We start from the raw sequence: 27,815 nt of genomic DNA, 5'->3' as shown, positions 1-27,815 counted from the left end.
CAATGGGGTAAGTGATTGGCTGGTGATTGGTGAGTAGCTTTTCTTTTTATTTTTTATATCAGTAAGTGAACTGTAGCATTGTTACTACTAATTTAAGTGTATCTAAGGGTTAAGACATGGCAGGAGAGCTCGGTCATGTGATATGCTCCTCCTGTACCATGTGGGAACTCGGGGACACTTCCGGTGTCCCTGGGCGCTACGTGTGTGGGAAGTGTATCCGCCTCGAGCTCTTGATGGTCCGCTGAGGGTGGATTCACTCTGGAGCATCCACGATGTTGAGAATGACGTGAGTATCACGTGTAGTGAGTTGGTCCTACCGCAGGAGAAGGGTCCACAGCCAGATAGGGAATGGAAGACCAGCAGGAAGAGTAGTGCAAGAAAGATAGTGCAGGGGTCCCCTGTGGTCATCCCCCTGCAAAACAGATACACTGCTTTGAGTACTGTTGGGGGGGATGACTCATCAGGGGAGGGCAGCAGCAGCCAAGTTCATGGCACCGTGGCTGGCTCTGCTGCACAGAAGGGCAGGAAAAAGATTGGGAGCGCGATAGTGATAGGGGATTCGATGGTGAGGGGAATAGATAGGCGTTTCTGCGGCCGCAACCGAGACTCCAGGATGGTATGTTGCCTCCCTGGTGCAAGGGTCAAGGATGTCTCGGAGCGGGTGCAGGACATTCTGAAATGGGAGGGAGAACAGCCAGTTGTCGTGGTGCACATTGGTACCAACGACATAGGTAAAAAAAGGGATGAGGTCCTACGAAAAGAATTTAAGGAGCTAGGAGCTAAATTAAAAAGTAGGACCTCAAAAGTAGTAATCTCGGGATTGCTATCAGTGCCACGTGCTAGTCTGAGTAGGAATCGCAGGATAGCGCAGATGAATACGTGGCTTGAGCAGTGGTGCAGCAGGGAGGGATTCAAATTCCTGGGGCATTGGAACCGGTTCTGGGGGCCAGTACAAACCGGACGGTCTGCACCTGGCCAGGACCGGAACCAATGTCCTAGGGGGAGTGTTTGCTAGTGCTGTTGGGGAGGAGTTAAACTAATATTGCAGGGGGATGGGAACCTACGCAGGGAGACAAAAATGAGGCAAAAGCAAAAGACAGAAAGGAGATGAGGAAAAGTGGAGGGCAGAGAAACCCAAGGCAAAGAACGAAAAGGGCCACTGTACAGCAAAATTCTAAAAGGACAAAGGGTGTTAAAAAAGCAAGCCTGAAGGCTTTGTGTCTTAATGCAAGGAGTATCCGCAATAAGGTGGATGAATTAAGTGTGCAAATAGATGTTAACAAATATGATGTGATTGGGATTACGGAGACGTGGCTCCAGGATGATCAGGGCTGGGAACTCAACATCCAGGGGTATTCAACATTCAGGAAGGATAGAATAAAAGGAAAAGGAGGTGGGGTAGCATTTAGAAACATAGAAACATAGAAAATAGGTGCAGGAGCAGGCCATTCAGCCCTTCTAGCCTGCACCGCCATTCAACGAGTTCATGGCTGAACATGAAACTTCAGTACCCACTTCCTGCTTTCACGCCATACCCCTTGATCCCCCGAGTAGTAAGGACTTCATCTAACTCCCTTTTGAATATATTTAGTGAATTGGCCTCAACTACTTCCCGTGGTAGAGAATTCCACAGGTTCACCACTCTCTGGGTGAAGAAGTTTCTCCTTATCTCGGTCCTAAATGGCTTACCCCTTATCCTTAGACTGTGACCCCTGGTTCTGGACTTCCCCAACATTGGGAACATTCTTCCTGCATCCAACCTGTCCAAACCCGTCAGAATTTTAAACGTTTCTATGAGGTCCCCTCTCACTCTTCTGAACTCCAGTGAATACAAGCCCAGTTGATTCAGTCTTTCTTGATAGGTCAGTCCCACCATCCCGGGAATCAGTCTAGTGAATCTTCGCTGCACTCCCTCAACAGCAAGTATGTCCTTCCTCAAGTTAGGAGACCAAAACTGTACACAATACTCCAGGTGTGGCCTCACCAAGGCCCTGTACAACTGTAGCAACACCTCCCTGCCCCTGTACTCAAATCCCCTCGCTATGAAGGCCAACATGCCATTTGCTTTCTTAACCGCCTGCTGTACCTGCATGCCAACCTTCAATGACTGATGTACCATGACACCCAGGTCTCGTTGCACCTTCCCTTTTCCTAATCTGTCACCATTCAGATAATAGTCTGTCTCTCTGTTTTTACCACCAAAGTGGATAACCTCACATTTATCCACATTATACTTCATCTGCCACGCATTTGCCCACTCACCTAACCTATCTAAGTCACTCTGTAGCCTCATAGCATCCTCCTCGCAGCTCACACTGCCACCCAACTTAGTGTCATCCGCAAATTTGGAGATACTACATTTAATCCCTTCGTCTAAATCATTAATGTATAATGTAAACAGCTGGGGCCCCAGCACAGAACCCTGCGGTACCCCACTAGTCACTGCCTGCCATTCCGAAAAGTACCCATTTACTCCTACTCTTTGCTTCCTGTCTGACAACCAGTTCTCAATCCACGTCAGCACACTACCCCCAATCCCATGTGCTTTAACTTTGCACATTAATCTCCTGTGTGGGATCTTGTCGAAAGCCTTCTGAAAGTCCAAATATACCACATCAACTGGTACTCCTTTGTCCACTTTATTGGAAACATCCTCAAAAAATTCCAGAAGATTTGTCAAGCATGATCTCCCTTTTACAAATCCATGCTGACTTGGACCTATCATGTCACCATTTTCCAAATGCGCTGCTATGACATCCTTAATAATTGATTCCATCATTTTACCCACTACTGAGGTCAGGCTGACCGGTCTATAATTCCCTGCTTTCTCTCTCCCTCCTTTTTTAAAAAGTGGGGTTACATTGGCTACCCTCCACTCGATAGGAACTGATCCAGAGTCAATGGAATGTTGGAAAATGACTGTCAATGCATCCGCTATTTCCAAGGCCACCTCCTTAAGTACTCTGGGATGCAGTCCATCAGGCCCTGGGGATTTATCGGCTATCAATCCCATCAATTTCCCCAACACAATTTCCCGACTAATAAAGATTTCCCTCAGTTCCTCCTCCTTAATAGACCCTCTGACCACTTTTATATCTGGAAGGTTGTTTGTGTCCTCCTTAGTGAATACTGAACCAAAGTACTTGTTCAATTGGTCTGCCATTTCTTTGTTCCCCGTTATGACTTCCCCTGATTCTGACTGCAGGGGACCTACGTTTGTCTTTACTAACCTCTTTCTCTTTACATACCTATAGAAACTTTTGCAATCCGCCTTAATGTTCCCTGCAAGCTTCTTCTCGTACTCCATTTTCCCTACCCTAATCAAACCCTTTGTCCTCCTCTGCTGAGTTCTAAATTTCTCCCAGTCCCCAGTTTCGCTGCTATTTCTGGCCAATTTGTATGCCACTTCCTTGGCTTTAATACTATCCCTGATTTCCCTAGATAGCCACGGTTGAGCCACCTTCCCTTTTTTATTTTTACGCCAGACAGGAATGTACAATTGTTGTAATTCATCCATGCGTTCTCTAAATGTCTGCCATTGCCCATCCACAGTCAACCCCTTAAGTATCATTAGCCAATCTATCTTAGCCAATTCATGCCTCATACCTTCAAAGTTACCCTTTTTTAAGTTCTGGACCATGGTCTCTGAATTAACTGTTTCATTCTCCATCCTAATGCAGAATTCCACCATATTATGGTCACTCTTCCCCAAGGGGCCTCGCACAATGAGATTGCTAATTAATCCTCTCTCATTACACAACACCCAGTCTAAGATGGCCTCCCCCCTAGTTGGTTCCTCGACATATTGGTCTAGAAAACCATCCCTTATGCATTCCAGGAAATCCTCCTCCACCGTATTGCTTCCAGTTTGGCTAGCCCAATCTATGTGCATATTAAAGTCACCCATTATAACTGCTGCACCTTTATTGCATGCACTCCTAATTTCCTGTTTGATGCCCTCCCCAACATCACTACTACTGTTTGGAGGTCTGTACACAACTCCCACTAACGATTTTTGCCCTTTAGTGTTCTGCAGCTCTACCCATATAGATTCCACATCATCCAAGCTAATGTCTTTCCTAACTATTGCATTAATCTCCTCTTTAACCAGCAATGCTACCCCACCTCCTTTTCCTTTTATTCTATCCTTCCTGAATGTTGAATACCCCTGGATGTTGAGTTCCCAGCCCTGATCATCCTGGAGCCACGTTTCCGTAATCCCAATCACATCATATTTGTTAACATCTATTTGCACAATTAATTCATCCACCTTATTGCGGATACTCCTTGCATTAAGACACAAAGCCTTCAGGCTTGTTTTTTTAACACCCTTTGTCCTTTTAGAATTTTGCTGTACAGTGGCCCTTTTTGTTCTTTGCCTTGGTTTTCTCTGCCCTCCACTTTTCCTCATCTCCTTTCTGTCTTTTGCTTTTGCCTCCTTTTTGTCTCCCTCTGTCTCCCTGTATAGGTTCCCATCCCCCTGCAATATTAGTTTAACTCCTCCCCAACAGCACTAGCAAACACTCCCCCTAGGACATTGGTTCCGGACCTGCCCAGGTGCAGACCGTCCGGTTTGTACTGGTCCCACCTCCCCCAGAACCGGTTCCAATGCCCCAAGAATTTGAATCCCTCCCTGCTGCACCACTGCTCAAGCCATGTATTCATCTGCGCTATCCTGCGATTCCTACTCTGACTAGCACGTGGCACTGGTAGCAATCCCTGGTTTTTTTTTCTGGTTAAAGAGGAGATTAATGCAATAGTTAGGAAAGACATTAGCTTGGATGATGTGGAATTTATATGGGTAGAGCTGCAGAACACTAAAGGGCAAAAAACGTTAGTGGGAGTTGTGTACAGACCTCCAAACAGTAGTAGTGATGTTGGGGAGGGCATCAAACAGGAAATTAGGGGTGCATGCAATAAAGGTGCAGCAGTTATAATGGGTGACTTTAATATGCACATAGATTGGGCTAGCCAAACTGGACGCAATACGGTGGAGGAGGATTTCCTGGAGTGCATAAGGGATGGTTTTCGAGACCAATATGTCGACGAACCAACTCGGGTGGAGGCCATCTTAGACTGGGTATTGTGTAATGAGAGAGGATTAATTAACAATCTCATTGTGCGAGGCCCCTTGGGGAAGAGTGACCATAATATGGTGGAATTCTGCATTAGGATGGAGAATGAAACAGTTAATTCAGAGACCATGGTCCAGAACTTAAAGAAGGCTAACTTTGAAGGTATGAGGCGTGAATTGGCTAAGATAGATTGGCGAATGATACTTAAGGGGTTGACTGTGGATGGGCAATGGCAGACATTTAGAGACCGCATGGATGAATTACAACAATTGTACATTCCTGTCTGGCGTAAAAATAAAAAAGGGAAGGTGGTTCAACCGTGGCTATCTAGGGAAATCAGGGATAGTATTAAAGCCAAGGACGTGGCATACAAATTGGCCAGAAATAGCAGCGAACCTGGGGACTGGGAGAAATTTAGAACTCAGCAGAGAGGACAAAGGGTTTGATTCGGGCAGGGAAAATGGAGTACGAGAAGAAGCTTGCAGGGAACATTAAGGCAGATTGCAAAAGTTTCTATAGGTATGTAAAGAGAAAAAGGTTAGTAAAGACAAACGTAGGTCCCCTGCAGTCAGAATCAGAGGAAGTCATAACGGGGAACAAAGAAATGGCAGACCAATTGAACAAGTACTTTGGTTCAGTATTCACTAAGGAGGACACAAACAACCTTCCGGATATAAAAGTGGTCAGAGGGTCTAGTAAGGAGGAGGAACTGAGGGAAATCTTTATTAGTCGGGAAATTGTGTTGGGGAAATTGATGAGATTGAAGGCCGATAAATCCCCAGGGCCTAATGGACTGCATCCCAGAGTACTTAAGGAGGTGGCCTTGGAAATAGCGGATGCATTGACAGTCATTTTCCAACATTCCATTGACTCTGGATCAGTTCCTATCGAGTGGAGGGTAGCCAATGTAACCCCACTTTTTAAAAAAGGAGGGAGAGAGAAAGCAGGGAATTATAGACCGGTCAGCCTGACCTCAGTAGTGGGTAAAATGATGGAATCAATTATTAAGGATGTCATAGCAACGCATTTGGACAATGGTGACATGATAGGTCCAAGTCAGCATGGATTTCGGAAAGGGAGATCATGCTTGACAAATCTTCTGGAATTTTTTGAGGATGTTTCCAGTTAAGTGGACAAAGGAGAACCAGTTGATGTGGTATATTTGGACTTTCAGAAGGCTTTCGACAAGGTTCCACACAGGAGATTAATGTGCAAAGTTAAAGCACATGGGATTGGGGGTAGTGTGCTGACGTGGATTGAGAACTGGTTGGCAGACAGGAAGCAAAGAGTAGGAGTAAATGGGTACTTTTCAGAATGGCAGGCAGTGACTAGTGGGGTACCGCAAGGTTCTGTGCTGGGGCCCCAGCTGTTTACATTGTACATTAATGATTTAGACGAGGGGATTAAATGTAGTATCTCCAAATTTGCGGATGACACTAAGTTGGGTGGCAGTGTGAGCTGCGAGGAGGATGCTATGAGGCTGCAGAGTGACTTGGATAGGTTAGGTGAGTGGGCAAATGCGTGGCAGATGAAGTATAATGTGGATAAATGTAAGGTTATCCACTTTGGTGGTAAAAACAGAGAGACAGACTATTATCTGAATGGTGACAGATTAGGAAGGGGGAAGGTGCAGCGAGACCTGGGTGTCATGGTACATCAGTCATTGAAGGTTGGCATGCAGGTACAGCAGGCGGTTAAGAAAGCAAATGGCATGTTGGCCTTAATAGCGAGGGGATTTGAGTACAGGGGCAGGGAGGTGTTGCTACAGTTGTATAGGGCCTTGGTGAGGCTACACCTGGAGTATTGTGTACAGTTTTGGTCTCCTAACTTGAGGAAGGACGTTCTTGCTATTGAGGGAGTGCAGCGAAGATTCACCAGACTGATTCCCAGGATGGTGGGACTGACCTATCAAGAAAGACTGGATCAACTGGGCTTGTATTCACTGGAGTTCAGAAGAGTGAGAGGGGACCTCATAGAAACGTTTAAAATTCTGACGGGTTTGGACAGGTTGGATGCAGGAAGAATGTTCCCAATGTTGGGGAAGTCCAGAACCAGGGGGTCACAGTCTAAGGATAAGGGGTAAGCCATTTAGGACCGAGATGAGGAGAAACTTCTTCACCCAGAGAGTGGTGAACCTGTGGAATTCTCTACCACAGAAAGTAGTTGAGGCCAATTCACTCAATATATTCAAAAGGGAGTTAGATGAAGTCCTTACTACTCGGGGGATCAAGGGGTATGGCGAGAAAGCAGGAAGGGGGTACTGAAGTTTCATGTTCAGCCATGAACTCATTGAATGGCGGTGCAGGCTAGAAGGGCTGAATGGCCTGCTCCTGCACCTATTTTCTATGTTTCTATGTTACCAACAATTTCGACCTTTCGCCACTCAGACCTCACAATCATAGTTTCACTTCACCCTCACACACTTATCACTTCTGCAAGTCTCACACCCAAACTTCACAGCTTGCACACACTGTCAGCTATTCAACCATGACAGCCACATCACCCAAACAGATTGCAGTACACTCACTGACACACTTCCCTCTCTCTTGGAGGACAAGGTGGCGCATGACTGGAGGCAGCAGGAGCTAACTGGCAGGGAAGAGGCGTGCCTGCATGTCCTTACCCCCATGGAGGAGACGGTGCTCGCTGTCGTTGGAGTGGTCATTGCTGAAGCAGTGGCCAGCGGCAGAGCTGAATCCATTGACGAGAACGGTATCCTCAAACCTAATCCTCCTTCTCACATCCCACTTCCCCTCAACAACAACAACTTGTATTGATATTGCGCCTTTAACGTACTGAAACATCCCAAGGCGCTTCACAGGCATATTATGAGATTAAAAAAATTGACACCAAGCCACATAAGTAGAAATTAGCACAGTTGACCAAAAGAATGGTCAAAGAGGTAGGTTTTAAGGAGGAAAGAGAGGTACAGAGGTGAAGAGGTTTAGGCAGGGAGTTCTCGAGCTTGGGGCTTGGGCAATAGAAGGCACGGCCATCAATGGTTCAGGGATTATAATCAGGGATGGTCAAGAGGGCAGAATTAGAGGAGTGCAGACATCTCGGGGTGTTGTGGGGCTGGAGGAGATTATAGAGAAAAGGAGGGGTGAGACCATGGAGGGATTTGAAAATAATGATGAGAATTTTGAAATCGAGGCATTGCCTACCTGTAAGTCAATGTAGGTTAGGCCATGTGTAGCCGAGTTTTAGATCACCTCTAGTTTACATAGGGTAGAATGTGGGAGGCCAACATTGAGTGCGTTGGAATTGTCACGTCTAGAGATAACAAAGGGTGAGGGATTCAGCAGCGGATAAGCTGAGGCTAGGGCAGAGACTGGCGATGCTATGGAGGTGGGAATAAGCGGTCTTAGTTATGCTGCAGGTATGTGGTCAAAAGCTAATTTCAGGGTCAAATATGACACCAAGGTTGCGAACAGTCTGGTTGAGCCTCAGACAGAAGTTGGGGAGAGGGATGGTGTCAGTGGCTAGGGAACGAAAACAATGTCTTCAGTCTTCTCAATATTTAATTGGAGAAAATTTCTGCTCATCAGGAACTGGATATCGGACAAGTAGTCTGATAATTTAAAGACCGTGGAGGGGTCGAGAGAAGTGGTAGTGAGGTAGAGCTGGGTGTCATCAGCGTACATATAGAAACTGACGCTGTGTTTTCGGATTATGTCATCAAGGGGCAACATATAGATGAGAAATAGGGGGGGATCAAGGATAGATCCTTGGGAGATACCAGAGGTAACGATACGGGGGCGGGAAGAGAAGCCATTGCAGGTGATTCTCTGGCTACGATTAGATAGCGAAGAATGGAACCATCCCACAATCTCTTCTGATTTACAAGCTGCAGATGGGGTAAGCATACATATCTTGCTTCCCCCCACCCCTCCCCTCACCACAACCTTACACTTGTGCCTTTCTTCTTTCAGATATCCAAGAAGTGCCACCTGGCCAGGCAGGGATGGAAGAATAACAGGTGGAAGGTCCACAAGACACCGATTATGAAGAAACATCATCACTGGATTTCACACTTGCAGCCGCCGGCTCAGATACTGACACTGCGCATAATTTAGAGGATAGCATAGAAGCGGGATCTGCATGTGGTGAGACTCCGGGCATGAGTGGCCTGCAGCCAGGGAAGGGGGCAAGGGTCGTGCAGGGGCCAGCTCATCGGAGGGCAAGGGCACACATGAATTCTGCTGCAGAGGACTCAGATGAGCACTACGATGGTGATGGATCTGCGCAATGAAATACTTGGTGCATTGGCCGGCCTGCCAGAAAGGCTGCGTGCAATGTCAAGGAGCTTGGAAGCAGCACCAAATTTGCACAGGGTTTTGCGCAGAGCTTGGAGCCCATGATTTCCAGCATAGAAGTGGTGGCCAACTCCTTTCGCATACTTATGGATCCAACCATGATGCAGCGTCTGTTGGCTGATGTCTCAGCTTCCATTGCAGCATAAGCAGAAGCCACCCAACATCTGGGTGCTGCAGTGGAAGCTCAGACTGCTGTCATCGTGGCTAGGCTTACCAGTGTGGAAAAGGGTTTGCAGGTGGCGAGGAATTCTGAGGTGCCGCCCTAGTTGAGTGGCAGTAGTTCCGTGAAGGACAAACCTGCTGTCCTCTCTCAAGATGACAGCATTCGTCCTCCCATCACTACCACTCAATAGATATATGGTCTCGATCAACACTTTAACCTCACTAGGCAATTCCAGGTGCCAACTTAATAACTTAGTGATAAAAAAGTGAAAAAAAAACATTTGTCCTTTTGAATGCATTATTCAAAATTCAATTTTTCAAAAAGATCACTCGAATGATTAACAAAATAGAAAAGGTTTCAATTTCACCCAACTATACAAAAATAAGCAGAGAGGGAGCACAGTGCAGCTCCACTGCTGCCACCTTCGTGCTCCCAGCTCAATGGTACAAAACCCTTGAAAAGATGCTGCGGAAGTATACTGGGATAATCCTCGTGATCACAACCGAGGATCGTTGATCGAGACCATATATCTATTGGATTAAAGTTGGTGGGGAGCCAGCGTCTGGGAGCCAATGGTCAGCTTACAGTAAGTCCTGTACTTCAGGAACACTCCAGAGTGAGACTTGCAAAATCATTCAGACCTCTGGTATCCCTGACTATAGTATACCTTCCTACTTCGAATTAGATATTTTAAGATTATTAGCAAGTAGTGGCTTAGATCTGGCCTTTGGCACCAAGCCGCCACTTTGGTCTTATCTGGGTACATTAATAAAGATTCAGAATGTGAACTACAATTCGAATTTGTATAGTGCCTTTAACATGGAAATAAACAGCCCAAGGTGCTTCACTGAGGAGTAGGGAAAATGGATTGGGAGGGGTCATCTTGGGTTTGGTTAGAGATGGATTTTAAGAATGATCTTAAAGGAGAGGGAGGTGGAGAGACGTAGGGAATTTAGGGAGGTAATGTCGGAGTAGGACCTAGGTGTCTGTCTGAAGGCACAGCTGACAGTCAGGGGTATAGGGAGGGGGGATGCAGATGAGGCTGCAGTCAGAGGAACAAATAATTTGTGGAAGTTGAATGGCTGGAGAAGGTTACAGAGGTTTAAAGACCAGGATAAGAATTTTAAATTGGAGATTGAGCCAATGTTGATCAATCACAATGGAGGAAGTGATGGGTGAGTGGATCTTGATGTGGAAAAAGTTGCAGGCAGCAGTTTCTGATAAGCTGGAGTTTATGAAGGATGGGAGTCTGGCAGAGACCATTGGAATAAAGGTTTCAACAACTAATGGGCAGAAGCAGGCAATACTACGGAGGGGGGGGATGGGCTGTCCTTGTAAGGACTGTGGAGGGACATGTGAAGGAGAGGCAGAGTTCGGGGCCGGGGGCCCAGGGGCAGCACGGGCCAGCCCACACTGCGATATGAGTGCGCACTAGGTCCGTGCAGCAGAGCAGGTCTCCAGTCATCTTGAGTAACCCTTGCCACTGGACCAAGACCTAGCTCTGTCAAGCCCGTGTGGTGGCTGGTGTGCAACGGCCGCCACACGTTAAAAAAATCCACACACAGGCATCTTCCACCCTTCAGGATGTAGCTCAGGACTGGAATTTTAGGTCCTTCATTGGAACACCTGTGAACTCATCCTTTTTTGGCTTGGAAGCAAGTCATCCTCATTTTGAGGGATTGCCTATGATGATGACTGCCACTCCACCAGTGCCCTTACTGTTGCCTGTCAGCCAGCCAGCCCAGGCCTCTGCCACCCATGCTGAGATAGCACAGTCCGAAGCCGGGCCTTCTCAAGAGCTGCTCGAGTTCATCCTCCAAAGCCATCTGCAGTCTCCCCCACTGAAAGTCAGCAGCCTTCCACCAGGCATGTTGCAGCCATTGGGTAATACTGTGTTGGAGCAAAAGGCACACAAAAGACAGGCACTAAGGGAATGCACAAGGGTGATTAGCTTACGTTTGTATGCAATATGGCATGCTTTCATTTATAGATATGGTTTGGAATGTTTATTTTGAGTTGGCTTTTATTGTAACATTGTGGCCAAGCAGATGCTGTGATGGTTAGTGACAGAGGGAAGGTAAGGCTGTGGGACTGTTGGTGAATGGGGAACTGGGGTTGCTGAATGGGGAACTGGGGTTCCGTTTATTGCTAACGCTGTCGGAGGATTGTTCATGGGCAGCCCAGCCAGAAAGGAGCTTTCTCGTTTGCCACCTCCCTTCCTCCTCTTCCTGCTCCTCAGCTGCTCGCCATATAGCTGGTGGCAAGGGCTGTGCCCTCATGATGGTGAGGTTGTGCAGGATGCAGCAGACCACCACGAATCTTGACACCCGCTCTGTTGAGTACCACACCGCTCCTCCAGAGCGGTCCAGACAGCGAGAGCTTTGTTTGAGCATGCCAATGGTTTGCTCCATTACATTTCGTGTAGCAGCATGGTTGATGAAAAAATTCAGGGCCTTGGTCACCTTGAGGGCCACTGGTAGCGCCGTCATCACTCTGCTCTGAGGCCTCAGGTCTGGTTCCAAAAGGTGGCAGAGTTCTGTGACCACCTCCTTGGTGAAGCACAGACATCTCACACACTGTTCTTCGCTAAGGTTCAGGTAGGAGAATTGCTCCCTGATCACCCAGGGCAGATATGGTCTCCTGGTGAGAGCCCTTTCATCCTACTCCTCCTCCCTCTTTTAGCAGTTTGTGCTGCTCTTCATCGCCTCGGCTCAATCTCCCAGGCATACCGCTGCACTAGTGTCTGGGAGCAACTGGTTTGTGCAGAAACCTTGAAGTCAGGACAAAGTCCTTCAACACCTGCCACACCACTCCCTGTAGACTTTAGCAACTTTAAAGCACTGTTGAAAGCACCAACACTTGCACAATTGTGGCAACAGCCAATCGAAATTAATCAGCAACTAACCTGTATGCAGTTGATGATCCCTTTAAATATCGCTGGTGCGGGGGTCCTTCCTGCTGCTGTGCGAACTTTAGAGAAGGTGTTAGCTGGAGCTTTGAGCTCCAAAATGGCAGCGCCGGCATCAAATCAGCGTTACACACTGGTTGACGTCATGATCTGCCGACCTTGCATACTTCCGTCGGACACGCACTATGCGCTCTAACACCCTCGCCAATGCGGCGCCAGCACGACTCACACCAGATGTGTACTCGCACGCCGCGGATACCATTTTGGACCTCTAAGGGCACTCAAAGCCCCCAAAAAACATGCGCCATGGATCCTAAATTTGCACCTAAAGGGGTCACCAATTTCCTACAGGGAAGAGTGCTATCACTCCTACATATGATTCCAGTCCCATACTAGATGATTTACTACTAATGCCCCCAGGACAATTAGTGATGGACAATAAATACTGCCAAGGTGGTGTTGACCACATTCCATGAGCAAATGTTTTTTTTTATCCCCTTTATTCAAATCACAGTTTTTGGGTGCCTTATTATCATATCTTTTGGTCTGGATTACAGTTCACGTTTGCAGTTTCTTCCATAACCCACATGATTTGTCTCCCAACTTTTTGAGGCTTAACCCAGACCTTCCTCACCATTCAGACCATTATGGTTGCAATTCCTCTTTTTACGAAAAACCTGAAAAAGCCTGAGGAACTTAAAGTAATTAATAGCATTAGAGAAAAAGTACTTGAGAAACTAATAGAACCAAAAGCCGACAAATCTCCTGGTCCTGATGGCATACCTCCTTGGGTTCTAAAAGAGGTGGCTGCAGAGATAGTGGATGCATTGGTTGTGATCTTGCAAAATTTGTTAGATTCAGGAAAGGTCCCAGCAGATTGGAAGGTAGCAAGTGTAATTCCTCTATTCAAGAAAGGAGGGAGAGAGAAAACCGGGAACTACAGACCAGTTAGCCAGACATCAGGAAAATGCTGGAATCCATTATTAAGGAAGTGGTAACAGGGCACTTAGAAAATCATAATATAATTAGGCAGAGTCAACATGGTTTTATGAAAGGGAAATCGTATTTGACAAATTTATTAGAGTTTTTTGAGAATGTAACTAGCAGGGTAGATAAAGGGGAACCAGTGGATGTAACATATCCGTATTTCCAAAAGGCATTTGATAAAGTGCCACATAAAAGGTTGTTAAGCAAGGTAAGGGCACATGGGTTTAGGGGGTAAGGTATTAGCATGGATAAAGGATTGATTAACAGACAAAAAAGAGAGTAGGGATAAACAGGTCATTTTCAGATTGGCAGGCTGCAACTAGTAGGGTGCTGCAAGGAACAATGCTTGGGCCTCAGCTATTTACAATCTATATTAATGACTTGGATGAAGGGACTGAGTGCAATGTATCCAAGTTTGCTGATGATACAAAGCTAGATGGAAAAGGAAGGCGTGAGGAGGACGCAAAAAGCCTGAAAAGGAATATAGACAGACTAAATGAGTGGGCAGTAAGGTGGCAGATGGAGTATAATGTAGGGAAATGTGAGGTTATTCACTTTGGTACAAAGAATAGAAAAACAGAATATTATTTAAATGTTTGTTATCAGAGAGATTTGAGTGTCCTAGTACAAGAAACACAGAGAGCTAGCATGCAGGTATAGCAAGCAACTGCGAAGGCAAATGGTATGTTGGCCTTTATTGCTAGAGGGTTGGAGTACAAGAGTAAGGAAGTCTTGCTACAATTGTACAGGGTTCTGGTGAGACCACACCTGGAGTACTGTGCACAGTTTTGGTCTCCTTATTTAAGGAAGGATATACGTGCTTTAGAGGCAGTGTAACAAATATTCACTCGATTGATCCCTGGGATGAGAGGGTTGTCCTACGAGGAGAGATTGAGTAGATTGGGCCTATACTCTCTGGAGTTTAGAAGAATGAGAGGTGATCTCATTGAAACATACAGGATTCTGAGGGGGATTGACAGGGTAGATGCTGAGAGATTGTTGCCCATGGCTGGAGAGTCTAGAACTAGGGGGCATAGTCTCAGGATAAGGGGTCGGCTATTTAAGACTGAGATGAATCTTTGGAATTCTATGCCCCAAAGTGCTCAGTCGTTGAGTATAATCAAGGCTGAGATAGATAGTGTAGTGTATGGAGGAAGAGTCAGACTGAACATTGTGAGCTCAAAGTAAAATGTGACTTTAGTCTTTTAATGCAGGTCTCCAGAGTGCCTCTCCAACCTGTGAAGCCTCCTTAAATACCTGTGCTCCCAAGGAATTATGGGATTCCTTGGGACTCCAGGGGATGGGCCCTCTGGTGGCTGTACAGAGTAAATACAAGTTTACATATATAACAACACTCCCACCAAAGTCAATAGTGTAATTATTTACAATGTGAGTCGATCTGGGGCCTTCTTGCCCTGGTTGATCGTCTCGGTGTGAAAGCTTGTGTTGTTGAATCATTTGTTGGGCCCTCGCTGGGCTGCTGTGCAGCTGGCCTTGCTGGACTGCCTGGTGTGTTGGTCCCTGCTGGGCTGCTGTGGATGATGGGTTCTGCTTTGTGGTCAACCGTGGTGCCGGTTGCCACTGGTGTGTATGTTGGGGGATCAAAAAAGGTAGGGTCCAAGGTGAGTTGCTCACGATAGTCATGAATCTGAGTTTGATTTGGTCCAAGTGTTTCCGTTGAATGAGTCCATTTGAAAGTTTGATCCGAAACACCCTGCTCCCCTCTTTGGCCACGACAGTGCCGGGAAGCCACTTGGGACCTTGTCCATAATTTAATACAAATACAGGATCATTGATTTCAATCTCGCGTGACACATTTGCGTTATCATGGTATGCACTTTGTTGAAGCCGTCTGCTCTCTACCTGTTCATGTAGATCAGGGTGAACTAACGAGAGTCTTGTCTTAAGTGCTCTTTTCTTGAGCAGTTCAGCAGGTGGGATCCCAGTGAGTGAGTGGGGTCTCGTGCAGTAGCTAAGCAGGACTCGGGATTGGCGACTCTGCCGTGAGCCTTCAGTTACCCTCTTCAAGCCTTGCTTGATGGTTTGCACTGCTCTCTCTGCCTGACCATTGAACGCTGGTTTAAATGGGACAGATGTGACATGTTTGATCCTGTTACGGGTCATGAATTCTTTGAACTCAGCACTGGTGAAACATGGCCCGTTGTCACTCACCACGACATCGGGTAGGCCGTGTGTGGCAAACATGGCCCGCAGGCTTTCAGTAGTGGCAGCGGATGCACTAGCCGACATTATCTCACATTCAATCCACTTGGAGTATGTGTCTACAACCACAAGGAACATTTTACCCAAGAACGGGCCTGCATAGTCGACGTGCACCCTAGACCACGGTTTGGAGGGCCAAGACCATAAACTTAGCGGCGCCTCCCTGCGTGCATTGCTTAACCGCGAGCATGTATTACATCTGTGAATGCAGGACTCTAAGTCCGCATCGATACAGGGCCACCACACGTGAGTCCTGGCTATCACTTTCATCAATACGATGCCTGGGTGGGTACTGTGGAGGTCACTGATGAAGGTGTCTCTGCCCTTCTTGGGGACCACTACTTGATTGCCCCACAGAAGGCAGTCTGCCTGTATAGACATTTCATCTTTGCGCCGCTGGAACGGCTTTATCTCTTCCTGCATTTCCACTGGGACACTGGACCAGCTCCCGGCTTTTGACCAGAGATAATAAGGGGTCATCACACTTGATGGTGGACTCAGAGACATCTGCGGACGTGTAGCTGCAGATATGTGTGACCTGCCCTGTACGTTACGATTAGAAAACAACCTCACTTTGTTCAGTACTTGTAGCAGCACTTGTGTGCTGAGAGATTTGCTTCGTATTGTCACTGGTGGCAATGAACGCCTGGGCTATTGCTATGGCCTTACTCAAGATTGGGGTCTCTACAGTCAAACGTTTGCGAAGTATGGTTTCCTGGCCAATGCCAAGTATGAAAAAGTCTCTGAGCATGTGCTCCAAATGTCCTTCAAATTCGCAATGTCCTGCAAGACATCTTAGCTCGGCGACATAACTCGCCACTACCTGGCCTTCAGACCTTTTGTAGGTGTAGAACCGATATCTCGCCATCAGAACGCATTCCTTCAGGTTCAAATGCTCTCGGACCAGTGTGCACAAATCGTCCTATGATTTCTCCATGGATTTTGCTGGAGTGAGCAGATTCTTCATGAGGCCATACGTTGGTGCCCCTCAGATGGTGAGGAGGATCGCCCTTCATTTGGCAGTGTTCTCTTCCCCATCTAGCTCGTTGGCCACGAAGTATTGGTCCACAAAAGTTTCCCAATCATCTCCCTCCGAGAATTTCTCCAGGATGCCCACTGTTCTCTGCAAAGGGGTTCGCTATCTCTATCTCGTCGCCAGTTGTAGTGAATGGAGAAAGAGACAGACTGAACACTGTGGGCTCTAAGTGAAGTGTGACCGTAGTCTTTTATTGCAGGTCTCCAGAGTGCCTCTCCAACCTGTGAAGCCTCCTTAAATACCTTTGCTCCCAAAGGATTATGGGATCCCTTGGGACGCCAGGGGATGAGCCCTCTGGTGGCTGTACAGAGTAAATACAAGTTTACATATATAACAGATAGATTTTTGGACTCCAGAGGAATTCAGGGATATGGGGATAGGGCAGGAAAGTGGAGTTGAGGTCAAAAAACAGTCATGATGGAGCCAACTCAAGCGGCCGTATGGCCTACTCCTGCTCCCAATTCTTATGTTCTTATGTTCTCTGATCATCTGATGAATTAGCAGGAACACACTGTTTTAAAACATGCAATTTCTGAGATTTTCTTGGTGCATCATCAATGTAAAGGAAAACTGGGTTTTTTTTATCGTTAAGAGGAATTTCATTGTTTTGCTTGCAAGGGTTACTGAGACAAGGATTTTGGAAAGCATGCTGTCAACTGATTTGATGTTTTGCGGATTCAGTAGAGCCTGAATATGGAAACTTTTATCCATACCAGTACAAATGTAACTTTCTTTCTAATAAGATGGCGATGGCCAAAGCCCTTTATTGCAAGGGGGATAGAATATTTATTGCAAGGGGGATAGAGTATAAAAGCAGAGAAGACGTGTACAGGGTATTGGTGAGGTCACACCTAGAGTACTGCATCCAATTTTGGTCTCCGTATTTAAGGAAGGATATACTTGCATTAGAGGCTGTTCAGAGAAGGTTCACTTGATTGATTCCGGATATGAGGGGGTTGACTTATGAAGATAGGTTGAGTAGGTTGGGTTTATACTCATTGGAGTTCAGAAGAATGAGAGGTGATCGTATTGAAACTTATAAGATAATGAAGGGATTCGACAAGGTGGATGCAGAGAAGATATTTCCACTCATAGGGGAAACTAAAACTAGGGGACATAGTCTTAGAATAAGGGGCCGCCCATTCAAAACTGAGATGAGGAGAAATTTCTTTTCTCAGAGGGTTGTAAATCTATGGAATTCTCTGCCCCAGAGAGCTGTGGAAGTTGGCTCATTGAATATATTTAAGGTGGAGATAGACAGATTTTTAATCGAGAAGGGGAGCGGGCAGGGAAGTGGAGCTGAGTCCATGATCAGATCAGCCGTGATCTTATTGAATGTGGAGCAGGCTCGAGGGGTCAAATGGCCTACTCCTGCTCCTATTTCTTATGTTCTTATGTTCAAATGTCCACAATAGAATTGCATTAAAGATGCTGGGGAAATGACCTTGGATGAATCATTTTGAATGAGCAGTGAGAGGCTATTTATAGACAAATAGGATCCCTAGGGCACTAAAGTCAGCAGGATCACTAGTTGAGAAGGCTGAATTAAAGGGTATTACATTATGGTGTGGCTACATTAGTGGAATCCCGCTGTTACAAATATGCGCGAGAGGTGTTCTGCAGAGTTGCTGAGCTTCTCCATATTTCTTTTTGAGATATATTGGGTATCTGTCATGCAGTGACCCTGACATATTACTGGGATCACACTTAGACCGATTTCAGTGTATTCTTGGTCTTACAGTGCAGATTCAACTAGATCTTAGCAAGGGCCTATTAATTGATCATTTACTTTCCAACACTCACAGAATATCTGGCAATGGTAAGAAACATAGAAACATAGAAAATAGGTGCAGGAGTAGGCCATTTGGCCCTTTGAGCCTGCACCACCATTCAATAAGATCATGGCTGATCATTCACCTCAGTACCCCTTTCCTGCTTTCTCTCCATACCCCTTGATCCCTTTAGCCGTAAGGGCCATATCTAACTCCCCCTTGAATATATCCAAGAATTATCTTTTCGGCCTGGATTTAGATGTTCTGGAGTATAGTGCAGTCTGAATGTGTCATGTATTCCCATATCAAAAGCCAAAGAACGCTCATTCATACCTAGTCCCTTCTTTCAAATATAGCAATAGCTGTCAGGTCCCAAAATGGCTTCTGGGAAGTTGAGACCGGAAGAATTCCCATTTGATTACAGAGGTACAAAAACATTTCAGGGGCTTACCCTCAATGTTACCTTGTCTGGAGTAAAAATAAAACTGGGAAGGTGGCTCAACCGTGGCTAACAGGGGAAATTAAGGATCGTGTTAAATCCAAGGAAGAGGCATATAAATTGGCCAGAAAAAGCAGCAAACCTGAGGAGTGGGAGAATTTTGTAATACAGCAGAGGAGGACAAAGGATTTAATTAGGAGGGGAAAATAGAGTGTGAGAGGAAGTTTGTTGGGAACATAAAAAACTGACTGCAAAAGCTTCTGTAGCTATGTGAAGAGAAAAAGATTAGTGAAAACAAACGTAGGTCCCTTGCAGTCAGATTCAAGTGAATTTATAACGGGGAACAAAGAAATGACAGACAAATACTTTGGTTCTGTTTTCACGAAGGAAGACACAAATAACCTTCCAGAAATACTAGGGGACCAAGGGTCTAGTGAGGAAGAGGAACTGAAGGATATCCTTATAAAGCGGGAAATTGTGTTAGGGAAATTGATGGGATTGAAGGCTGATAAATCCCCGGCGCCTGATAGCCTGCATCCCAGAGTACTTAAGGAAGTGGCCATAGAAATAGTAGCTGCATTGGTGATCATTTTCCAACAGTCTATCGACTCTGGATCAGTTCCTATGGACTGGAGGGTAGATAATGTAACACCACTTTTTAAAAAAGGAGGGAGAGAAAAAACATGGAATTATAGACCAGTTAGCCTGACATCAGTAGTGGGGAAAATGTTGGAATCAATTATTAAAGATGAAATAGCAGCGCATTTGGAAAGCAGTGACAGGATCGGTCCAAGTCAGCATGGATTTATGAAAGGGAAATCATGCTTGACGAATCTTCTGGAATTTTTTGAGGATGTAACTAGTAGAGTGGACAAGGGAGAACCAGTGGATGTGGTGTATTTGGACTTTCAAAAGGCTTTTGACAAGGTCCCACACAAGAGATTGGTGTGCAAAATCAAAGCACATGGTATTGGGGGTAATGTACTGATGTGGATAGAGAACTGGTTGGCAGACAGGAAGCAGAGAGTTGGGATAAACGGGTCCTTTTCAGAATGGCAGGCAGTGACTAGTGGAGTGCCGCAGGGCTCAGTGCTGGGACTCCAGCTCTTTACAATATACATTAATGATTTAGATGAAGGAATTGAGAGTAATATCTCCAAGTTTGCAGATGACACTAAACTGGGTGGCGGTGTGAGCTGTGAGGAGGATGCTAAAAGGGTGCAGGGTGACTTGGACAGGTTAGGTGAGTGGGAAAATGCATGGCAGATGCAGGATAATGTGGATAAATGTGAGGTTATCCACTTTGGGGGAAAAAACACGAAAGCAGAATATTATCTGAATGGCGGCAGATTAGGAAAGGAGGAGGTGCAACGAGACCTGGGTGTCATGGTTCATCAGTCATTGAAAGTTGGCATGCAGGTACAGCAGGCGGTAAAGAAGGTAAATGGTATGTTGGCCTTCATAGCTAGGGGATTTGAGTATAGGAGCAGGGAGGTCTTACTGCAGTTGTACAGGGCCTTGGTGAGGCCTCACCTGGAATATTGTGTTCAGTTTTGGTCTCCTAATCTGAGGAAGGACGTTCTTGCTATTGAGGGAGTGCAGCGAAGGTTCAACAGACTGATTCCCGGGATGGTGGGACTGACATATGAGGAGAGACTGGATCAACTGGGCCTTTATACACTGGAGTTTAGAAGGATGAGAGGGGATCTCTCAGAAACTTATAAGATTCTCACGGGACTGGACAGGTTAGATGTGGGAAGAATGATCCCGATGATGGGGAAGTCCAGAACCAGGGTACACAGTCTTAGGATAAGGGGTAGGCCATTTAGGACTGAGATAAGGAGAAACTTCTTCACTCAGAGAGTTGTTAACCTGTGGAAATCCCTACCGCAGAGAGTTGTTGATGCCAGTTCATTGGATATACTCAAGAAGGAGTTAGATATGGCTCTTACGGCTAAAGGGATCAAGGTGTATGGAGAGAAAGCAGGAAAGGGATACTGAGGGAATGATCAGCCATGATTTATTGAATGGTGGTGCAGGTCGAAGGGCCGAATGGCCTACTCCTGCACCTATTTTCTATGTTTCTGTGTTATGTGCAGGGAGGGCATCGGAACTAGATGCATAATTGAGAGATTAGGATCTTGTACATGTATGTTCAAACCTGGTTCTCTGTGGCTCAGGCCGTGGGAACGTTGACTGATCTCTAATTTTCATAAGGAAGGAATGGTTGTACTTCTAAATTGGAGAGATTGAAGATCTTGGAATGATGATTTCCAGTTTATTCAGTTACTTGTGTGGCCTTTGAGGATCAGCACTCACATCCGATGTGAAATAGGTTGTTCAGCCATTCCTCTAGCTTCTGTCTGTTCAGTCAGTTCCATGTTACACTATTCTGATGTTGTTTGGGTGGTATTGTCCTTCTGTTTAAGACTTTTTGGTGATGAGGGCTCAAGTTTGTATGAACTGTAAAAACTACATTTATATACTATAAATGTATAGAACTTATGAAGACATCTCTATTCAGCTTTGAGAAGACCATCACTTTAAGCTTTATCCATAGGCTCGTGCTCTGAATGGCACATCAGCCACAGTGCAACTGGATGCTGTACTGACACCCCATACACGGGACTTCAGCCGACTTGATACAACCCTGAATATTTACATCGTGGCACCGTGAGAAAGAGACGTGGGCCTAGTGATGCGGTATCCCCCGAAAACAGGTGCGAGGATCACAATGCAATAGCAACTCGTGCCTGTTTGGAGCATTGCAGGTAGCATGTAAAATTCGTGCTACGTGCTTCTTTACATGGTTGTTGCATTTAGCCGCGTGCTGAATGCATTGCTGAGTGGCTGAACGTGCAAGACTAGCTCTAATTAAAACTAGCCTGCATTACTTAAAAGGTATTCTGCACCTCTTAAAGGGGAGGTGATTTTTGCCTGCAACAGCTGCTGGAACTGCTTGTGGAGACAAGTGTTATAAACAAGAAGACTGAGTAATGGCTCAACAGGCCAGTGAAAGGACTCCAAGGTTCTCAGATGCAGCATTGGAGACTTTGGTACATTATCTTCCTATGTTATCCTCCTTCTCACATCCCACTTTCCCCTCATCCCACAATCTCTTGCGATTTACAATCTTCACATGGTGTAAGCATACAGTTCTTGTTTTCCGTCCCTCCCCTCACCACAACCTTTGTGTCTTTCTCATTTCAGACACCCAGGAAATCTAGCCTGCCCAGTCAGTGGTCAAATGAGGAGAATGAAGAAGAAGAAACACCGTCATTTGATTTCACATTTCCAGCCACTAGCTCAGATACTGACACTCCGCCTACTTTAGAGGATAGGTCAGATGCAGTATCTGCACGTGGTGAGATACTGGACACAAGTGGCCTGCAGCCAGGACGGGGAAAAGGATAGCTCAGTTGCCAGCTCCTCGGAGGGCAAGATCGCACAGGACTCAGATGAAGACTTCGATGGGGCAGCCCACAGAAGAACGCTGATGAGTAGCCACAATAAAATGCTTGCTGCATTGGCTGGCCTGCCAGAAATCCTGAATGCAATATAATGTAATGTGATGATTTGATCCTGGATATCCCGGTCAGAAAGGGGCTGTCTGGGTTGCCTCCTTCCTTCTGTTTCCTTCTCCTCCCCTTCCTCTTCCTCCTGAGCTGTTGGCCGTATTCCTGGTGGTAAGAGCTGTGCCCTCATGATGGCCAGGTTGTGGAGGATTCAGCAAATCACGATAAGTCGGGCCACACGATCTGGTGAGTACTGTAGGGCTCCTCCAGAGCGGTCCAGGCAGTGGAATCGTTGCTTCAGCAACACAATGGTCTACTCTGTGATGTTTCATGTGGCAGCATGGCTCTTGCTGTACCCATGCTGGCCACGTGTGCTAGGGTTGCGGAGCGGAGTCGTGAACCAGGTGGTCAAGGGACAGCCCTTGTTGCCCAGTAGCCACCCTCTGGTTTGTCTTGGTGGCACAAAGACTGAGGGAATAGTGGATTGTCGCAGAGTAAAAGCATCATTATTGCTGCCAGGATACTGGGCATTCACCACCATGATACGTTGAGCATGGTCACACACCAACTGCAAATTCAGCGAGCGATAACCTTTGCGGTTGCAGTACATCTCAACATTTAGATGCAGTGTCTGCAAAGCCATGTGTGTGCAGTCGATGGCGCCCTGAACCATGGGGAAGCTCACTATCCTGCATGATCTGCCTGCTGGTTAGAGGGAAGAAAATTAAGTCCCCTCTCCTGATATAAAGAGTGTCGGTCAACTCCCTTATTCAGCAGTGGACAGCAAACTGGGAGATGTTATAAATGTTGCCTGCTCAGCCCTGGAAGGATCTCGACACGAGGAAATTTAGGGTCATGGTCACCTTCAGGGCTGTCCTTGCCCTGGTGCAAGGCAGCAGGTTTGGTTGCAAGAGGTAAAATGCAGATGCCTCACACACTGTTCCTGGTTCAGGTTGAGGTAATAGAATTGCTGTCCGATGACTCTAGGTAGGTAAGGCCTCCTGCTGAGAGCCCTTCTCCCCCAACTCCTTCGCCCTCTGCGAGCCGCTTGTCCTCTTCTTTGCTCCCTGTCATGCTGCAGGCCAAGGGGGATGACAACTAGAGCACTTGTGACTGGGAGCAAGTGATCCAACCAGAAATTTTAAAGTTAGAAGTAAGGCTTTTCCATGTGCAGCATCACTCCCTGTCACCTCACCAAGTTTAAACAACTCTAGAATGCTGCAAACACTTCCACAAACTTACATAGAACCAGTAGAAATTAAACTGCGACAGACCTGAGCGTGGTTGATGATCCCTTTAAATAGCGCTGGTGGGGAGGTGGAAGGGTCCTTGCAGATGCTCAAAGCATATTCCGCTGTGCGAGGTTAACGTCGGGCTAGGAATCGAATTTCTAGGTCTGCGTGTCTCAGGGAGGATTTTTCAATCTGATTGGTTGAAGAGACACATTGTTGCTTAGCCTGCTTACACAGGTCACGGATAGCCTGTAGAGGGCGCCGCACTGTTTCAGACACCCGATGACTATAAATTGACGCTCAAAAGCCCATGAAAGGTCTGTGGACAGCTGTTAGCGTAATGAAAGGCGAGCGCCATTCATTTGCTGCTGACTGCAAAATTCAGCCACAGTCTGACTGGGCCCATGGGGCATAACTTCTGGGAAACTCCAGGCTGTCAACTGCTTCAGGTTTTATTTTCCGTATTTTTACAGTGGAAAACTGCCACATTTCCTTCAGTTTCACCTGTCCCACTGTTCCCTTGTAAAGTCCCCACAAGTAAGCTAATTTACCCAATTATTGTAAGTAGAATTGTGTATTTCAGCTGCAGCTCCCCTCTGCCCGCTTCCACCTCCCCACTCCCCTGGGTTCTCCCTGCCAGGAATTAGGGGGGAGTAATTGGGATGATTTGCAGCTCCTGTTAGTGCCTGATAACGACTCCCGCTAAATTCGGCGGAAGATTAGCGGCAGCGCTACGCCGTTGCGCCTGGAGATTGTGACGTCATCGCCGTGCGCATCGCCCCGGCACCTAAATTGGGTTTCACCCCCTGAAGCTGCGCCGGGCAATAACAGCAATAGTTTCACGGGACACATATCCAGCGGCCGGCCGCTACCGGGGCAACATCTAAAGGGGAGGTGGCCGGCTGCTCCTGAAAAATCCTCCTATTGACTTTTCTGCTCCAGTACCGCTTTAGAAGCGGGGTTGGTGCCACAATCGCTCAGCCCGGCATTCTGCTTGAGCTGATCCATGTAGGTGGGTTCCCAATATATGCAGAGTATGCAGCTTGGGCCCTTCCCTTTAATTCAGGGAAGAGCCCCTCCTACGCGACAGCGTTACACGGCCCAGTGCATAGAGCGCTGCTGAGCCATGCGCCCCGCTCCCTCCCCAGAAAGGACTCCACTTCCTTTCAGGACCGGTATCCCCAAATTATCACGAGAGGTGAGACTTCTGCTGCTGCCGCAAAGTCTCATGGCTCACGAGAGTTACCGCCCCCAAACCAGGCGGTGCCGAATTTCAAGGCCTAGGCCTTTTCTACTGAGCACCCTCATTGCTGCCATGTCCATCTCTGCTTGTGTTCCTTTAGGCTGAGAGGCATGGGTCTTTTGCTCCAAATGTGAAAACCCAAACATCCCCGATGAACCAGAAGCGCAACCCGCTGACCTTGCCCATTTGCCGTGTTCCACAGGTGTCTGTGGGACCATGTGATGGAAACCCCACTCACAGCTTCACCTAATTGCTGCCCTCATTGGCAGTTGCTGGGCCAAATCCCAGAAGTCATGGAATCATACAGCTTGAAGGAGCAATTCGACCTATCGTGCCTGAGCCGCCTCTTTTAAAGAGCAATCCAATTATCCCCACTCCCCTGCTCTTTATCCATAGCCCTGTTGATTTCTCCTTTTCAAAGTTTTTATCCAATTCCCTTTTGAATCTGTTGAATTATTATTGAATCTGCTTCCAACATCCTTTCAGGCAGTGCATTCCAGATTATAAAACTCACTGTGTAAAATAGGATTCTCATCATCTCTCCTCTGGACTTTTTGCCAGTGATATTAAATCTGTGTCCTTTGGTTAATGACCTTCCTGCCAGAGGAAACAGTTCCTCCCATCTATTCAAAAAACCCTCATAATTTTGAACACCTCTATTAAATCTTCCCTTAATCTTCTTTGCGCTGAGGAGATCAATCCCAGCTTCTCAAAGTCTAAATCCAGTTTAGCAACTTCTGATGGACGGCAGTGAAACCGTATTGCAGATACCTGGGTGTTACAACAACAACTTGTATTTATATAGCGCCTTTAACGTAGTAAAATGTCCCAAGGCGCTTCACAGGAGTGTTATAAGACAATAAAAAATTTGACAACCAAATTAGTTACCCCAAATCTGAAAGATTGGCCTGACAGCCTGTGCCAGCACTGCAGCCAGGGAATGAGGGATCCTCGCAACCATCTGTGTATGACTGGAGCTGCAATCTTAAGCACGTGGAAATTACATCCCACCCAAATTAGTCTTCTATTAAATTCCAGCTCCCTCCTCATTCTGCTGCCAGGCAAAAGATGTCAGTAAATCCCCCCCCCCCCGCATAAACAGCCAAGTCAGCTACTTTTATGAGTGGATAGAGATGCATGAATGGCCTTAAAAGGATCAAACATTTAAAGGTAACTCATAATAAACAACTCTGAAGAAGGACTACAGGCAAGAGTGGTCCACCATTTGAAATAAAATCTGACTGCTGCTGTATGTCCAAATCTGGTTTGGGGAGGAGAAGACTGTTGTAATGTATGCACCTGTGAGCATGCTCACAGGTTGGTAGAGCTGTTGAATTGTGAGTGGCTTAGCCAGTCACGTGATGTTCACAAGACTCAATAAAACCCCAGCCTGTTGGGTTCAGGGGATCCGCGATGAGGCAGGTGGTTGTGAGCCTGGTGGATGAACTGGTAATGTGTAGTGAGATTGTTAAACCTTTGCTAATAAACTAAGTAGTTCTTAAGAATTCATAGCAACACATTACTATTAAGCAAAGAACCCATGAAACAAATAAATTACAACTTGCAAAAATGAAGCCTTAGCTTTGTACTGGTTTCTTCAATTTTGTTATAGCACATAAGGGTTTCAAAACCAACTTCACTCAAAGAAGAATGTTCCAGCTCATTGTATTAGAATAATCAGATGGTGTGTCAAAAGAAACATTGTCTGGGGAGAGGGGGGGGCATGCCATTCAATTCAAATGCAAACACTGTGGGGGAGAAATTGGCTAGCCCCCGAAATTGGGCATGGGGATTGCGGTACGCAATTAACCCGTGCCTGTTCACTGTGTTGCAGGCAGCACGTTAAACTCTTGAGGATATAGGGAGCTAGGGAGCACTTACAAATACAGTCTTAAACACTGAAGCCAATCATATCAAGAGTCAAAAAAAGATAGAAGAACCCAAAACCATAACAAAAACTACAGCTACAGAGTCCATGGATTTATGCAAAATAATTTTTAGCAGCTTGAATTGTATCATGTTATCCACTAAATACATATATTAACTGCACATAATTAGCTAACACAGTATTGATTACAATATCACATTGCATAGTAGGCAAAAATATGTATAATGTTCTTCGTATTTTTAAAAATCTCTATTCCAGGAAAAATCTACACATAAAAACATAATTTGCTGTCTAATGCAGCAGTCCATTAAAAAATGCAGAGTCTAAAATCATGTTTATAATGAATAATGTTCACACTGATGTAGATACAGATTCATCACATCACTGCCCTTGGCTGCATATTTGGATGAAGACCCCAATCATTGTATCTGAGGAGGAGGATGGTAAACAGAGATGAAGAGGAAGGGATAAAGTCATGGTATTGGAGATTCAACATCTATGGGGTGTGTAGCTGGGTAAGATGAAAGGAAGGATGATATCACCCTTCTCCAGGCTCCTTCACAGGGTTACCTCACAGAAGGTTGAGGACATCTGTTGAGGCACCTATAAAACATGAAGGGACACATCAGCCACAGGAGAAGCCTCATCAAATCCCACCCACCTCCTCACACACTCTTTGAAACAACAGTAAATGCAGAGTGTCCTAACACCTCAAGGTATCGATAATGTCACAGATGCTGTCCAGTCTTACCTTACATCATCTGCATAGTGACATAGCCACCCTGCACCACAATATGCAAGCTGACTGAGCACATTTACCAAGTAGATTGACTCCCCTCGATGGGTTGGGAGAACCTCACTGATCTGCCACCAGCCAAAGGGGAGATACCACTCAGAGCTCCTGACTGCAGCCTTCCAGGTGTTATGCCACAGTCTCAAATGCTACAAGCCTTTTTATTCAGAGGGTGACAAGACTTTTGCGGCAATAAAGATTTGTGACAAAATTATCTGCTTTTTG

The 27,815-nt window shown here is 46.2% G+C and overlaps 1 protein-coding gene across 5 annotated transcripts in view; it reads right to left on the bottom strand.

The window, feature by feature from the left end:
- LOC139278732 (uncharacterized) overlaps window positions 1-27,815 on the bottom strand; it is a 90,756-nt gene that overhangs the window by 36,435 nt on the left and 26,506 nt on the right. The window contains exon 4 of one of the 5 annotated variants that reach the window (XM_070897817.1): window positions 27,050-27,400. The exons of the other annotated variants lie outside the window; for them this stretch is intronic. Within the exon in view, the coding sequence (XP_070753918.1) occupies window positions 27,369-27,400 (32 nt within the window). The 3' untranslated portion in view covers window positions 27,050-27,368. Of the gene's footprint in view, window positions 1-27,049; window positions 27,401-27,815 lie in introns of those variants that run through there. 5 annotated transcript variants of the gene reach the window in all.

The sequence above is a fragment of the Pristiophorus japonicus genome, chromosome 13, assembly GCF_044704955.1.
Source record: "Pristiophorus japonicus isolate sPriJap1 chromosome 13, sPriJap1.hap1, whole genome shotgun sequence".
NCBI classification, from domain to species: domain Eukaryota; kingdom Metazoa; phylum Chordata; class Chondrichthyes; family Pristiophoridae; genus Pristiophorus; species Pristiophorus japonicus.
The sequence above is the reverse complement of the archived record's forward strand: the minus strand, read 5'-3'. Positions and strand labels throughout refer to the sequence as shown.